This window comes from Argentina silus, assembly GCF_951799395.1.
Source record: "Argentina silus genome assembly, chromosome: 13".
NCBI classification, from domain to species: domain Eukaryota; kingdom Metazoa; phylum Chordata; class Actinopteri; order Argentiniformes; family Argentinidae; genus Argentina; species Argentina silus.
Genome location: NC_139667.1, coordinates 5375651 through 5390810, shown reverse-complemented (window position 1 = coordinate 5390810; position 15160 = coordinate 5375651). Strand labels below are relative to the sequence as shown.

Sequence of the window (15160 nt, the reverse complement as noted above, 5' to 3'; positions counted from 1 at the left end):
TCGCCCTTTCTGGCCCTCCACACTGCCTGTATGTAAGACTGACAGGTTGACATAGTCCACTGTCAGCTGGTGAATGGCCATCTCTGTCTGGCAATCCTGAGGAAAAAGAGAGAGAGAAATGAACCTACCTGTGCACTTATTCAAATACAACTCTGATGTATCAGGATCACTATAGGGATTGTATGAGAGAGTAAGAGTTGAATCTGACAACTGCTACCTTGTAGATCTGAAGGACCTGGGTGAGGTCAGCGTTAGTGGAGGTGGTCTGGTGGACCCTATCCCGCTGTACTTCCAGTCTGGCTTCAGTGCCACTAACCCAGGAGAGTACCTCGGCCATGGCCCCCTCTGGGGACAGCTTCTCCATCAGCAGCTGAGGGGCATGGAGGAAAGGAGGGGAAGAGAGAGATTGAGAGTCAGACAGACAGACAGATAGACAGAGGGAGAAATGGGTTCACACCAATAAGGAAGTGAAGGATACTCAAGCTGCCTTTGTGTTCCACAGTTGGGGTGTTTAGCACTAGTAATTGGTGGCAGAGGACTTATGGGGTGTCAGTGTGTGTGTGTGTGTGTGTGTGTGTGTGTGTGTGTGTGTGGGTGTGTGTGTGTGTGTGCGTGTGTGTGTGTGTGCGTGTGTGGAAAAACGAACAAACAGTAGAAAAGTAGAAAAAGTAGAAAAACGAACGAACGAAAGAAAAAATCAATGAAGCGCACATCTGTCAGTATAGATAATTGTTGTGATGATGATATATATATGACCCACTCACCTGATGCACTGTCTGCTGGACAGCAGGTACATCAGGCAACAGAGCTGCCCAGTCCTGCTCTATCTGCCTGAGCTGAGTCTGTATGGAGCGGCGGTCTGGGTCTGCAAGCTGGGGTAGGGAATATGAGGGCGCTCTCTCTGCCTCTCTCAGCTGCAGTAGCTGTGTGCCAGTGCTGATTACTAAGGACTTCAGTGTTGACCTGGCTTCCAGCTCCTTGGTAAAGTCCTAAAAACAGCAACAAACAAGAAACATGGAATGCTCAACTAAGGACCGAGGGGTGTATAAAACTATGTGATTTGAGAGTTATCAATACCAGTATTTTCTCACAGAGGTTGACTGAGATGGTGGGTTTACCATAAATTGGTGGAGGTCAGAGCGGATATGCTCAAGCTCTAGCTCCTGATTGGCTGTGAACGTGAGTAGGCTCCACCTGTTTAAGCGCTCCCTGGCCCCACCCATCCACTCGCTCAGAGCCACAAAGTCACGGGAAAACCTGCAGAAGAAGAGCAGGAACTTACTGAGTCATCGCCATCTCCCACTATTCTCTTCCTCTGATTTTTGGTTTCATACATGAGGAAATATACAACTTATTGAAAGTATTCAAGTTGAAACATGCAATAAAGGTCTGTTGCTCACCTGATCCCCAGTTTCCTGTTCCTGTCTGTGCTGATGCGTTCCTGCTCCGCCCTCCTGTGAAGGGCGTTCCAACGCACCTCCAGCTCACGCGCAGACACACCCGCCCCACCGCAGCCGGCCTCCTGCAGCCTCGTCCCCAGCTCCTCCAGAACTCCTCGCATTTTCTGCCGGGAAAAAAGAACTTCATCATCAGTCTTTTTCGACCTTATGACACGTAGCCATCAGAGAACACCATCTCTCACATACTCCCACCACCACAGAATCCCATCTCTCCCCGGCCCCAGCTCCCCATGCTGTGAATGAAGAAAACACTTGTCTTTCTGAGAGAACATCACAAGGACCTCTGGATTAGGTGCATTACTCAGTCCATTTCGGATCGATGACAAAAAAAAAACCCAACACATTTCCAGAAATATGAACTGAAATGACTGGTGCCTGTGGATACAGACTCTGATAATAATCAAAGTCAAAGAACATCCAGTCCACCCATTATTTGCTTCGCCTGTATCTAAGTGACGCAATTAGACTTCAAGTGCTGTGTATAGAGTATAGCTCCAGAAATATCCATTGGGCCAATGGCTGGAGTTTTGGCCCAAGGTCAGTTGAATTTTAATGTTTTTATAAGAGTGGATTTCCAGTTAGTCAGAGTGCACATTGAACATTACCTGATAGACAGAGAGCTTCTCCAGTATTTGTTCTTCTTTGTCCTCCTCCAGGTGCACCCTGGGTAAGCCATCTTCCATACCCCGGAGCAGGGTGTCCAGCAAGGTACTGCACTCCTCCCACTGTGTCCACATCTACGACCAAACCCACAACACCTTAACGCAACAGTTCAACTCCACAGCATAACATCATTAACATTGCCTAAACACACAAACTTCTCAACACTTCTCTACTCAACATCTATAGACAGCCACATAGTCACACCAACAAACCAGAGAACCTGTTTCCTGTGATGTGTCTACCTGTAATGTCCCCTGCATCCTGGTGCCTCTCTCCAGGGCCTGCTGCTGCAGGTGGGTCACCGTCTCTTGGAGTCCTGTCAACACTCCCTCCCTCCTCTGGAGGGCGCTCTCAGGGACTCTCAGGGACAGGTGCTGCAGGGTCTTTAAATGGGTCCCCAGGGACTGGAAGAACTTCTGCCAACCCCCAAGAACGGCAGAAGAGAAAGAAACAAAAAAAGCAACAGAGCATATCAACACCAATGATTATACAAACAAATTATGACTAGCTTTCTATGGTGACTGAATCCAAACTGCGTAACAGCACGAGTCTGTTGATTAGTGCATGCTTACCGTGTGTGTAGTAAGGTGGGCCTGTAACTCAGCACTGGTGTGTAGCTCCCGACCAGGCTGGCGTGAGAGACGCTCTTTGCCCAGCGTGGCCAGCCCCTCTAGGCTCTGGACCAGTCTCTCATAGTGCTGATGGAGCTCCACACTGCCTCTCAGCTCCTCACCTCTGGACCCCACAGAACCCAGCACACTCTCCAGAACACCCTGGGGGAAACAATATCTCAGCATTCTAATTTATGGGTACCGATCACTCCCACAGAACGTGTTGATTACACAGATTCCATTACGCACGAAGAGTGAAGTCCTGTTTTGATTCAATTTAGAGAAGACAAATCAGAGCAATTGAAATCACAACGAGAGGTTGAGAGTCAGGTCACCAAACAAAAGGAATTTTCAAAGGGCACTATCGACTTAGGTCTGTGAACTCTCATAGTTTCAGTGTAAGATATACCATACCTCCAGTTTGGTGGCCTCTTCCATGAGTGCAATGGGCAGGCCCTGTCTGTCAGCCACCTCCAGGAGGGAGGAGACCTGGCTGGCCTGGATCTGAAGCTCCCCCTGGACCTGCACCACAGCCTGAGGACACAGCCACACAAACACATCAGGTCAAAGGTCAGAGATTCCCAATCATTAAAGATGATTGTCAGTCACTCATGTTGTGGATGGTTCATCCAAATGAGATCTATACAGCCCAGAAGTCAATGACTGCAATGGCTGTAAGACTTGATCACAATGGACTCACAGAAACTATGAACCATGAATACTGTAGTATACTGTATTCTGTTTTAATGGAACCATTTACAAAAGATAACTTTACCATTTCACTTCACCATATTAACAGGCTTACAGTACCTGTAGTTGCTGGCAAATGTCTTGGGGGTCAGCTTCGTTAGTTATTTGGTGTACCGCCAACTTGTTAGAAAGTAGGGCTGCATGCAAATCTTTTATGTGCCTCTGTTGAGTTAGACAAACACAACATTTACTAAATAAACGACTGTGTACACAATGCATCTGCAACACAGCGAACAGTTGTTCTAAGAAGAACAAGGAAGATGAAAAAATATTATTGTCATACATTGTGAAATATTTGTTAATAATTCATAGGGCAAGTCAATAACAAACCTTGCAGTTGTTATTGATAAGGGAACCAGAGGGAAGGGAACATTGCAGTGAGCATTTTGTGAGAAATTCAAAGCGGACAACCTCTCCATCTTGACGATACAGGCTAAACATCTGGTCTGACTAACTTGAAGCCACTGACTGTAATCATCACACATTTTATAATATAACTGTAGTGTTGGTGCTGACCTGGTGTTGGCCCGCCTGCCCCATCTGGGCCTGCAGGTGCTTTTGTCTGGCAGCCAGGGCAGTCTGAACTACAGGTAGGACTTTACCCAGGTGTTCCACACACAGGTTACCTGACTCTGAGCCCAGAGCACGAGTGACCTCTGACCCCTGAGAGCCCAACTCACTGTCCAGGGTCACCAGGTCTGCTGCCAGGGTCTGACAATCAAGAATAGACACACAGACACAGACACAGCAATTGGTCTCATTGATCTGATGAAAGTGAAGTGCACTGAACATGACATTGATAGCACATTTGCACAGAAAAAAAGCAAATTGTTTCACAACTCAAACTACTTTCCCAAACCACCTTGAGCTGTAGCAGCTGGAACTGGGTGTCGTCGTGTGTTGGTCCAGGGGGTGAGTGCAGCAGGCTGCTCAGAGAGGACAGAGACAGGGCCACCCCACACAGCACCTCAAACAGACCCTCGTCAAGCCTTTGACCAACATCCTCCAGCTGGACAGCCTGGAGGAGCATAAACACAAATCTAACCTTACACAATAAAGTGTTGAACTGGAGAACACATAAACAACATTTCACATTCCTAGTGTGCACTACACAGCAAGTGAGACTGATGAGGTTTTTTACTTTGCATGAAAATTCCACTTTAAAGTAATTGATTCAACTTCAAAGTGAAGCTTTGGCCTGACTATTGTTCCTCATGAAAATAGCTGATTGAGATACACAATCTTCAAAGTCCCATAAATCTTCTTCAATCTCCAGTGATGTCCTTTGGTTAATTTCAATAATTCTTTCAGCGGATGAAAACTGCGATATGTTAATGATGCGTGATGCCATGCCATTCAAAGACCACAGATCAGTGCCTTGCTCCTCACCTGTGTCAGCACTTCACTGGCTGTGTTTCCCAGGTCTCTCAGCCGACTGATGTGTAGCTGCATCTCCTGCAAGCTATGGGTGTCAATGACGCTGCCTGCTGTTCCCTCACTCCAACTCACAGACGACTCTGTCACCTTGGCAGAGAGACAAGGAGAGAACTCACATACAGTGTATTTCGACACCAGTCCAACTCACAGTTGAGCTCATGAAAACACACACATGGTAAAATGTACTCTACACACTTGTAAATGTGTGTCATTTAGGAGCAGGTGGTACTATCATGCAATACATACTATGCTGTGCACTCCCAAAGGACTTCGAATTGCTTTAAATTATCTTCAAAAATAAATCTATTGGAACAGTTGATTTATTATACCGATGATGTCACACTGCATGTCTCCAATACGTCAGATGGATCTTGTTGTGAGGCCTGCTCCAAGGCCAGCAGTCGGTTGTGAAGGTGTGTCCACTTCCGTTGGACAGCTGCCTCCACATCGCCTTCAGACTCAGGAGGAATTAATCTACAGGACCAAACAAGGTGTCTGGTTGTCATAACCAATCAGAGTGAAGCAATGATCTATATCGGTGGGGTGAAGCCCTGGAGACCTCCACTCAGAACACAATCAAAATCATTTCAACAATAGAGATGCCATTTTACTCTCAGTGAAGCAATCGCACATCGAAATTAAAATATGAAGAACAGTCTCGTACGGAGCAATCACTCAACATCGACAACAGATGACAAAAATAACAATGCAATCACTTAAACTTTCTCTGTCATCCTGTGCTTCTTGTCTGTTGACAATGGCAGGAATTATGTTCTTGTGTAAATGGCTGCTTCTATTTGAGGAACATGATTAGGGAACAAAACCAGTTTAAACTGGAAGAGAATTTTGGGAAAGAAAATACAAGGACTGCCTTTAAAACAACTTCTACTTTAAAACATTGATGGCATTCAAATATGACTGGTGTGACTGGTATAGTTCTAGGGGCCCGTACCGTGAGGCTGGCTGGGTTTGGTCCACTTGGTCATGGCTGTGGAGACGTACTCTACTCCCATGCCTGGCAAGAGCCTTGGTCAGGCCTCTCTGCTCACTCAGCTCCTGCTCCAACTCCTGGGGGCCATGATCAGAGCAGAGCAGAGCAGTCACACCAAGACATCACACCATGAACAGCTACACACTAGCACACAGAACTGTACTACCTGCAATTTTTGAATAGGACATGCGATCTGAAGCATATAATCTCATTTCTAAACTTGAATTCTAGATAAATAATAAACCATTACCTTCTGCTGTTGCAAGCTGCTCTGTCTGATGAGTTTGCTCTTAGAGGAGGAGAGCATCTCCTGAACACTGGCGCTGCGCCTCAGCCTGCCCTCTAGGGGGAGCTGTCTGGGTGACGAGACCTTTACACAGAGGGCAAGAGGGAGAGAGGAAGAAACAGAGCTAATATAAGAGTGCTGTCAATCTAATCACAGTCCTGATGAGAGCACAATGCATAGTGTGCACAGTGCTCATGTTACTTCCACCCACCAGCAGATTTTACACCCCTTTAAAGACAAACTTGTGAAAGCCTCACAGGAATCAAACCATCAAACGAGGTGATAATTATCTCTCTTTGACATTTCACTAGAAGAACAAATGTTTGTTTTGTCTGCAAGCGTGTTAAACATTGCCAGGGAGGCAAATCGCCAAATGGACACGACCGTGAGAGACACAACATCTGGTTGACTGTCAACAGCAGCAGACAGCTCCTCAGCAGACTCTCATACAGTCTGAACATTAGGGAGCTGAGCGGTTGAAGTGTGAAGCTCATCATAAACAGAATGGGAGCAATGCTGAATAAACTAAATAAACTAAATGAGGTCACAGGAATTACAAAGATGAAATCTAACTTAGGAGGGGTGCCGGTAATGTTTTCTTCATTTTATCTGTATTGTACTAGGCTTGCTCATTTGTACTCTTTTGTGTGTAGGTGGAAAGCTGTAGGCCTACCTGCTCCTCTGAGAGTGTTTGAGTGTGTGTCTGCTCCTCGCTCTGTCTCTCCTGCAGCAGCAACTGGAAGGTGACCAGGCTGGTCTTGAGCAGCTCCAGTTTGGAGGAGAGGGCCTCAGCCTCTTGGCTGGACCCTGAAGACCCCTCCTGCTGCTCCAGGGCTGACAGAGTGGCCACCTTCTGCTCTATCTCCACAAACATCTCCTACACACACAATCACATGTAAACAGACAGACAGACAGATACACACACACACACACACACACACACACACACACACACACACACACACACACACACACACAGACACACACAGGCAAAAACAATGGAGAGGGGTTGAGAAAATCAAAGACCATGTTCAAACCAGAGCCTCTACTTAGTATGTAACCGTCATGAAGAACGACAACAATAGTAAATTGACCGAGACACCTGCACCCGTGTGAGAGGAGAGCTAATGTAATCAGAACACAGCGTGCTGTGAGAGCGTGTGACTCAGAATCCCATTTACACATGCTAACCCACCCAGAGTGTGACCCTGAACAGAGAGACTCTCTCTAGGGATGCATTAACTGTATTTGTAGACTAGGGTACACAGAGCTGTCTCCATACGTGTACAGCACAATGCTCTATATACCTAATATACCGCACACACTGTATTGTGCTAACATGATACTTTCCATAGACTGACACGTACACAAGGTGAGCCACAGCGTGAAAGGTTTATCTACTCTCCCTGAGGCAGGGGCAGGGAGTTTTATGAAAGGCCACAGGTGAAAGATACACCTGTAAGAGACAGGGACCATTTTCATCTGGGTCATATACAGGGTGTTTATAGTACTGGTCCACGTCTGCATACCTCTCTAAAGGTTCTGGTCAATTTGAATATGAGATGCTTTCTGTTTGTTTATCCATTCAAAGCATTCATTTAAATCTGTCGTGCTATAGGGCCCTGTTTAAGGTCTGAAACTTTAATGGAGTGCAGTATCACATTACAGTCCCAGGGTCAATGGGGAATCCAGGGCTCACAATACCTGGTTAATCCCTGAATGGAATGAGGATAACAATATCTGGGTTGGGAACTTAATCTAAAAAATGTCTTTTGTTTAGCCAAGTGGAACTCACATCACGCATTGCGTCAGTGAAGCTATAATATTGTAGATTAAATCGATCATTCTTAAATAGCTCAATATAAGAAACATATCATATCGTAAATCATATCCTGCTATCCAGGACAGTTAGTTCACTTGGCCTGCACCTCTAGAGTACACTGCGCCCTGAAGACAAATACCAGCAACACATTAGCTGGTTTGTTCAACATTGCCTCCTTTCAAAAAGTAATCTATTTGTCAGGAAGACAGCTGCACTCTTTCGATCTACATGCTATTGTTTACTAAGACTGAATCAAATGAACTTCCCCTCTGCTGCAATAGACAAAAGCAGCAATAAAAGAAGAAAAGGACTGTTGATGAACTCTGATCACTGGTGTTGATTAAGAAAGGCTTTGAACTATGGACAAGGCAGACAGACAAAGGTTGTCGAGAAGAGTAAAGTAATTGACCTCATTGTCACGGCAGACTGCTGACACTTAATTTAAACCAATACAATTATATGTGATGTCTTATTGATGTCTTATTTGTCTGCTATGAAAACAATCAATTGGAATAGTAAAGACCTCACTTCTGAGGCTATGATAGTGAACACATACACTGTTAATGTGACACCGCTATTTACGGCTGTAGGTAGATACTATCATCACTCTCATGTAAAAGAGCAAGTAGATAAGAAGTATACACACACACACACACACACACACACAAACACATACACACACACACACACACACCAGCATGTGTTACACACATTACAGATACTGATAATTTCCGGGGAGCTGTGATTCATCCATGTAGTTACTAGAAAATTCCTAGTGAAACAGAGCCTCAGGTCCTACACAGTGATGAACTTTGACCCCCTGTCTGCCATGCTTACCTGGCATGTGAGGAGCTGCTGCTCAACGCTGTCTTGCATAGTGGTGCCCCACGCTGGCATTCCAAGGCTCTTCTGAGCTCTCTCCAGCCAAACCTCCAGCTGGGTAGCCTGCTCACGGCAGGCATGAAGCACCCCCAAAGTGGGGCAGGGCCCAGGCCAGGCCTGGGGATCCCCTGGGGCCTGGGACACAGACACACAGCCACTGAGCCTCTCCCACTCTCAACCAGCAGGGACAGGAGACGAGAGACAGGAGGAGAGGAAGTATATGACAGCTTACACTACACACAGTCAGGCACTGGGTGTGTCTGTCCTACAGCTGACCTGGGGATGCCGGAACTGGAAAACCTACTTCTCACGATCTCCCCATTCTCTCTCTCTCTCTCTCTCTCTCTCCCTCTCTCTCTCTCTGTCTCCCTCTATTCTTTCTCTCTCTCTCTCTCTGTCCCTCCCTCTCTCTCTCTCTCTCTCTCTCTCTCTCTCCCTCTTTCTTTCTCTCTATCTTTATCTCCTAAGTAACTCCCTCTCTTGCTCTATTTGTCTTTCACGCTCCATGGCGCCCCACCCACCTGTGGGCAAAACCACTTCCTGAAGCTGTGGTTGCCTCACAGATGGTGCTCGAGTGACAGGGACTTGTTTATGCACATATAGTGAGAGGCCCCAAGCCAGAGGGGCGGGACTCAGGCAGACAGGGCTGGGTTACAGCCTGAATCAGCTGAGCAAGCACTAAGCTATACTTCCCCTTTTCTCTTTCAGTTTTTCAATTCCTTCCACCTTGGCCTGAGGTCCTTTCTTTCCCTCTGATCTGTGTTTACCTGCTGCTCTGTTGACTTTTTCCTCTCTGTTACACTCTTTCTCTACTGTACGAATATATTTTCCTTCTCTCTCTCTCTCTCTCTCTCTCTCTCTCTCATTAGAGCACTTAAATGTACATAGATCATATTGCAGACAGGCAGTTTGAGAGTGTGAGGATAGGATGTAACACAAGTGAGAGGTTAGCACTGTTGTGTTCCCCTGCGCTGCCTTACCATGCAGTTTAACAATGTTACATCCAAGGCGTCACTCAACAGGGATTATTCAAATCATTCAAAAGGCTTGGGTATGAGTACTGTACATTTAACGAAATAAGCCCATAATTAAACATAATTAAAGAGCACACTGTATGACTGTTCAAAGACATCAGTTAATCACTGGTAACCCCAAAAATGTAAGTGTTGGTAAGTATCGACAGTATTACTATAAATGTCATTATTACTCGTATGTGAACCTGCTGACCCACTCAGGGGGTGCGTGGGGGTTAGGGAGGTTAAGGATTGTGCAGTGTGGTGGTGTAGTGGGCCTGTTGTATCATACTGGACAGTGTCTGGTGCTTACCAGGCCTGCTGCTGGGGGCACAGCCTTCGTGTCTTCTTGGGGGGGTCTGAGTGTGCTCTGAGGGGTACTGTGTGTGCTGACCACACCCTGGAGGGTGGTGAGGGTGTCCGCAAGAGGCGCAAGAGGGGTGTAGGCCCCAGCTTGTACCGGTGCTATGTCAGTGAGATCAGACGGTATGTGTATCTGTGCAGTGGAGACAGTGGTTGTCATCCCTGGAGGCTGGGAATGTGTGGTGAGCGACCCTGACTGAGGTGCTTCTGTGCTGGGTATGGCCCAGGGCTCTGTTGGCCTCTCCTCTGGAGCTGCCGGAGCCTGCCCAGAGGACGGCTGAACCAGGCCCTGCACTGCCTCAGATGGCCTGAGCCCACCGTCTGCCTCATCAGAGGGAGTCAAAGGGACGGGAGCTGTGATATGAGTGTCTATGGTGACACTTGTGTCCTCCGAGACCTCAGGAAGTGTGTGTAAGTCCTCAGTGGGAGCGTGTGCAGCGGGAGAGCTCCCTGCGAGTGTGTTTGTGCTGTGTATGTCTCTGGTGTGTGTCTTCAGCCCCTCAGGGTGGCTGTCACCCCCCCTCCATGCAAGCCCCCTCTGTCCTATGAGCTCCTGACACAGAAAGAGAGAGACGGGGGGCGTAGATCATTTTGGTGGATTTATTTCTCTTTTCTGTAGTCTTGCCACAAAAGGAGCGGCTGTCTTTGTTCACAAAAGGCAAGGAAGAAAGGGACAACCTACAGTAGAGTACATGCAAAAAGTATTAAGACTAATTACTATGTTATTATGTCAGTTAATTTCAATCAGTGCATTTTCATGGCCAACAGTCATCTTGGTAGTGTAATTTACTCTAACCTTCTTTCCATAGTTCATATATCTAAAGTATAAACGGAAATATCCTGACTCCAAGCAAGGGATGTATAGTTCCTCCATTCCATCCTGCTTCCAGGCAGTGGCGGAACAATATGTCATGTAAACAGCATATTATGCAAAGCGGTCATAACCTGCAACTTTTTTAAATACAATACACAGGTGTGTAAGCAAGCACATAGAGCAATAAACAGATGAGCAGTTGCATATCGCCACGAGGTATTAGCAATAAGAAAGTCTAGAAAGGGTCAAGAATGAAAAGTTGAACACATTTCTTAGTGTCACTTCTTTCCCCGTCAGTAATGTCTATCAAATTGGCACTATACATTATAAAACATGATTCACAAATGTGATAACCAATATACGGTTGTATGTATGGAAAGTCTAAAGGATAATCAATGTATCAATATCAATATATATTTGTGAAAACCATCAAACAAGAGAAGGACCCATGCAATGTAACATATTGTATCCTTTAAAAAAACAACAACAACAAAAAAAAAACACCCCACATACCATCAGAATCTTGTCTATCCCTCCCAGTGAGAGAGGATTTGGTTTGAAACCTTACTTTGCCAACTATATCACTTGTTATATCTTAAGTGCTCTGTCAGCTATCAGTAACTATAGATGAACCACATACAAAGTAGCCGACTGTATTCCCAATCGAGATAGGCAGAAATGCTAACCCAGCGAGCTCAGTTGTCCCTCGTCATAGTAAACATAACAAATATTTATGGAATTCAATTCTCCAATGTAAACAGAATGTTAATACTCTTACTGTACTGCAATGCTCTGAGAATCCAACTGCAGTATTCATACCTGGAATTCTTCTGCCATGTAAATGCACTGAAGGTAGAAAAGGAGGATCTAACAGGGGGAGTTCTACTCCAGGAGGACTAGGTCTAGGACACTACACATTTCTGCTGGGGCGTGGAGGGGGATTTGGGGGTGGATTTTACAGAGGGCGGTGTGTTTACCAGGCTGCGGGGCAGAGACTGGGTTCTGACTGTGCCCACAGGTTTTGATAAAGCTTCGGGCACACTTGTTGCTGAGGTGAGAGAGAGGCCCACTACGTCCTGAAGAAACATGAGGTATGTTAAAATAAGGATCAACTACTCAGATACAGTGAAGCATTCATTCATTCTACAATGTTAATATCCATGAGAAATGACAGTTATTTACTAGCTCAATTATACAATATTGCTATAGATTATGTTAAACGTGTTATATTACATGTACATGTACATAGCATCTATCATATGAGTTGTGTTATATGTGTCTGTTATATCATACAGTGCATGTTAGGAGTCATTGCTTGACAATAATCTATAGAGTTTGCTGTTACCATTTTGTCTTGGTCAGTTTGAGGTTCAGTCTGTCCAGTTCTGTCCAGACTCTTCGCCATGGCTGTGGCTCCACCTGCAGCTCCAGCCTGATCCTCCTCTCCTGGGACACCCTCAGGGTCCTGGCCACAGCAGCAGCACAGAGTCAATCATGATGATGATGATAACAGGTTTTTTATGAAAAACAATATGGAACAATTTTTGGGAAATACTGTCTCAAAGTTACTTTTGGTGTTTTAGAACTAAACCGGTTCCTCTATAAACCTACAGGTTGATATATGGGTGAACCGGTTTAGTTCTAAAACACCAAAAGTAACTTTGTGACAGTATTTCCCAAATATTGTTCCATACTGCCCCCTAGAAGAGTAACAAAGTACAAGCCTAAAAGTCACACAGTTGTCGAGCTGCACTGAAGAGAGAACAGGAATGTACAATTACCTGCCGCAAGAAAGTAACATTAACAAGAGAGAGAAGATGCCTGAACGGCTTTATTCAGAATAAAAAAAAGATGTTTGAAAAATGCGAAAAACCTTAAAGAAGGTGAACACAGACAAGCACAGTGCCAGAGGGGGTAGAAAGACAGCCAGGAGGAGGAGACGGAGTCTATATAAGAGTGTAAGAAAGAGGAGAAGGACAGTGAACTTGATATAGTGTCCCAGTGCTGCTGAGAACCATGAGAACAGAGTGACCCAGAGGCATGTCACAGGAAACCCAGGGGGAAGTGAGGTCAGAGAATCCGGCAGTACAGGGTGGGCTAGTTTGGCAGCAGACCTTCTTCTTTACCTTTGGACCTCTGCCCATGAGAGTCAGCCAGAGCCAGAACAGAGAGCCTCCTCCCCCCTCCTCTTCCTCTTCCTCCTCCTCCTCCACCTCCTCCTTCTCTGCCACCTCAGGCAGAGATTCCCCACTGGACTCCTGCTGTACCGAGTCAAAAATACATGCTGAATGATTGGAACACATGCATGTGCACAATTAGAAACACATTCTAACACAGCGTATAATAAAGGTAGCATACTCACAAATGAATCAGATAGAATAAAGAGCCTAGTAGAACTACTTATCTACAAGCGGGATGCATGTTTTAGTTTGGTAAGTTGCATGAGGTACATTGAACATTGACATGGATAGGTTCCGGCTTAGGTTCTGCATAGTGTAACCATATGCCAATAGTAAGGTAGCTGTAGGAATTGACGCTTGTTTGGAGATTTACTCACTTACTGTACGCACACCGGTCGCCTTAACTGAAGCTCATGGGTTGGACTCCAAGGTAGTGGGGGGAGGAGGGGAGGGATTCTCCTATCGCCTATCTCCCCCCGTGTGTTATTCTGTCCTATTTGGCCTACAGTATCATCTACATAGAAATCCTATTCATCCTGAACCTTTCCTAACATTGAGTAATCTACCTCAAAAAAATCTACAATAGATAAATCATCATTTCCATCTCTATAACTCTCATTAGTTCTTGCCTTGTCATATTGATCCATGTATTTCATGATGAAATCCCTGGTTACACTAAATTAATGCCCATTCATTTGTTTTTTACAGGTTGAGGGTCACTGAGTTGAAGAATATTTCAGTAAAGCTAGTTGCTAAGCAACTAAGCTAGTTGCTAACTAGCTGCTAGCTAGTTGCTAACTAATTGCATGGAAAATACAGTGGGCCTCTCTGGAATGTTTATAATGTTAGTTTGATGCCTTTATATCTACATCAATAATATATGTATAACAGTATATAGTATATCTATATTGTGAAACTCTTTCTCCCTTATTGTAATAACCACTATCCCCGATTATATGAAGCTTTATCCCTTAACCTATATACCCTACTATTTAAATAAAATATCCAACTTGATCTGTTACTTCTTAGGTACTTGTTTTGTCTTTGAAAAAGGCATGCCCCTTCCCTTAAGTATGTGTGAGGCGATCTTCTAAAAAAGAGGGGAATAGTACAAAAACAAAACTGTTAAGAAGAGCATGCTATGATGAGCAAGCAATTAATGGTACATTTTAACAAACCTTCATCACTTCACTGTAATCAGCCCTACAGGACATATGAACTGAACACAAGTGCATTACAAATGTACCCTAAAAGTAATGGTGAGCAGTGATACTAATGATTGGTGATGCAGTCTACACACCTCCTCCACCAAGACCTGTCTACCTCTGGTCAGTCTCATTGGTATGAAGAACATTCTCGTCTCATTCAGAGAGCACCAGTCATGTTCAAGGTAGTCTCGGTTGTCACAGTGACACAGAGGAATGAGGTGAGACAGGTCAAAGGTGAGACAGGTCAAAGGTGAGTGGGGGTAAGATCAGGTGAGTGGGGGTAAGGCTCCTTAGCTAGGTTAGACAGGATAGGCTATGGGTCACACAGGTGGGAGACATGTAGTCACACAGGTGGGAGACGTAGTCACACAGGTGGGAGACATGTAGTCACACAGGTGGGAGACATGTAGTCACACAGGTGGGAGACATAGTCACACAGGTGGGAGACATGTAGTCACACAGGTGGGAAACACTACAGCTGAGACAGTACACCACACACTAAACTAGTGACAGATAGGAGTGGAGGGTCCTGGTCCTTACCCCAATCTTCCCACTTCCCCAGTTGAGCCTCTGTTCAGGGGAGGACTCCTCCACAGTCATCAGTGATGCTCCAGACTTACTCAGCACGTCCTCCTCCACATGTGCTATCTGGATTCGGCCCTGCTCCACGCCATTCTGCT

The 15160-nt window shown here is 45.5% G+C and overlaps 1 protein-coding gene across 1 annotated transcript in view; it reads right to left on the bottom strand.

Moving 5' to 3' along the window:
• syne2b (spectrin repeat containing, nuclear envelope 2b) overlaps positions 1-15160 on the bottom strand; it is an 81461-nt gene that overhangs the window by 26693 nt on the left and 39608 nt on the right. The window contains exons 71-94 of the mRNA XM_083683481.1: positions 14980-15158; positions 14786-14793; positions 13219-13376; positions 12438-12557; positions 11998-12168; positions 10229-10831; positions 8858-9073; positions 6872-7075; positions 6163-6282; positions 5874-5989; positions 5251-5395; positions 4874-5008; positions 4347-4502; positions 4001-4195; positions 3545-3646; positions 3149-3268; positions 2696-2896; positions 2366-2539; positions 2066-2197; positions 1401-1564; positions 1119-1257; positions 765-989; positions 218-370; positions 7-96 (exon numbers count right to left, since the gene is read on the bottom strand). Of these exons, the coding sequence (XP_083539607.1) occupies positions 7-96; positions 218-370; positions 765-989; positions 1119-1257; positions 1401-1564; positions 2066-2197; positions 2366-2539; positions 2696-2896; positions 3149-3268; positions 3545-3646; positions 4001-4195; positions 4347-4502; positions 4874-5008; positions 5251-5395; positions 5874-5989; positions 6163-6282; positions 6872-7075; positions 8858-9073; positions 10229-10831; positions 11998-12168; positions 12438-12557; positions 13219-13376; positions 14786-14793; positions 14980-15158 (4026 nt within the window). The remainder of the gene's footprint in view (positions 1-6; positions 97-217; positions 371-764; positions 990-1118; positions 1258-1400; positions 1565-2065; positions 2198-2365; positions 2540-2695; positions 2897-3148; positions 3269-3544; positions 3647-4000; positions 4196-4346; positions 4503-4873; positions 5009-5250; positions 5396-5873; positions 5990-6162; positions 6283-6871; positions 7076-8857; positions 9074-10228; positions 10832-11997; positions 12169-12437; positions 12558-13218; positions 13377-14785; positions 14794-14979; positions 15159-15160) is intronic.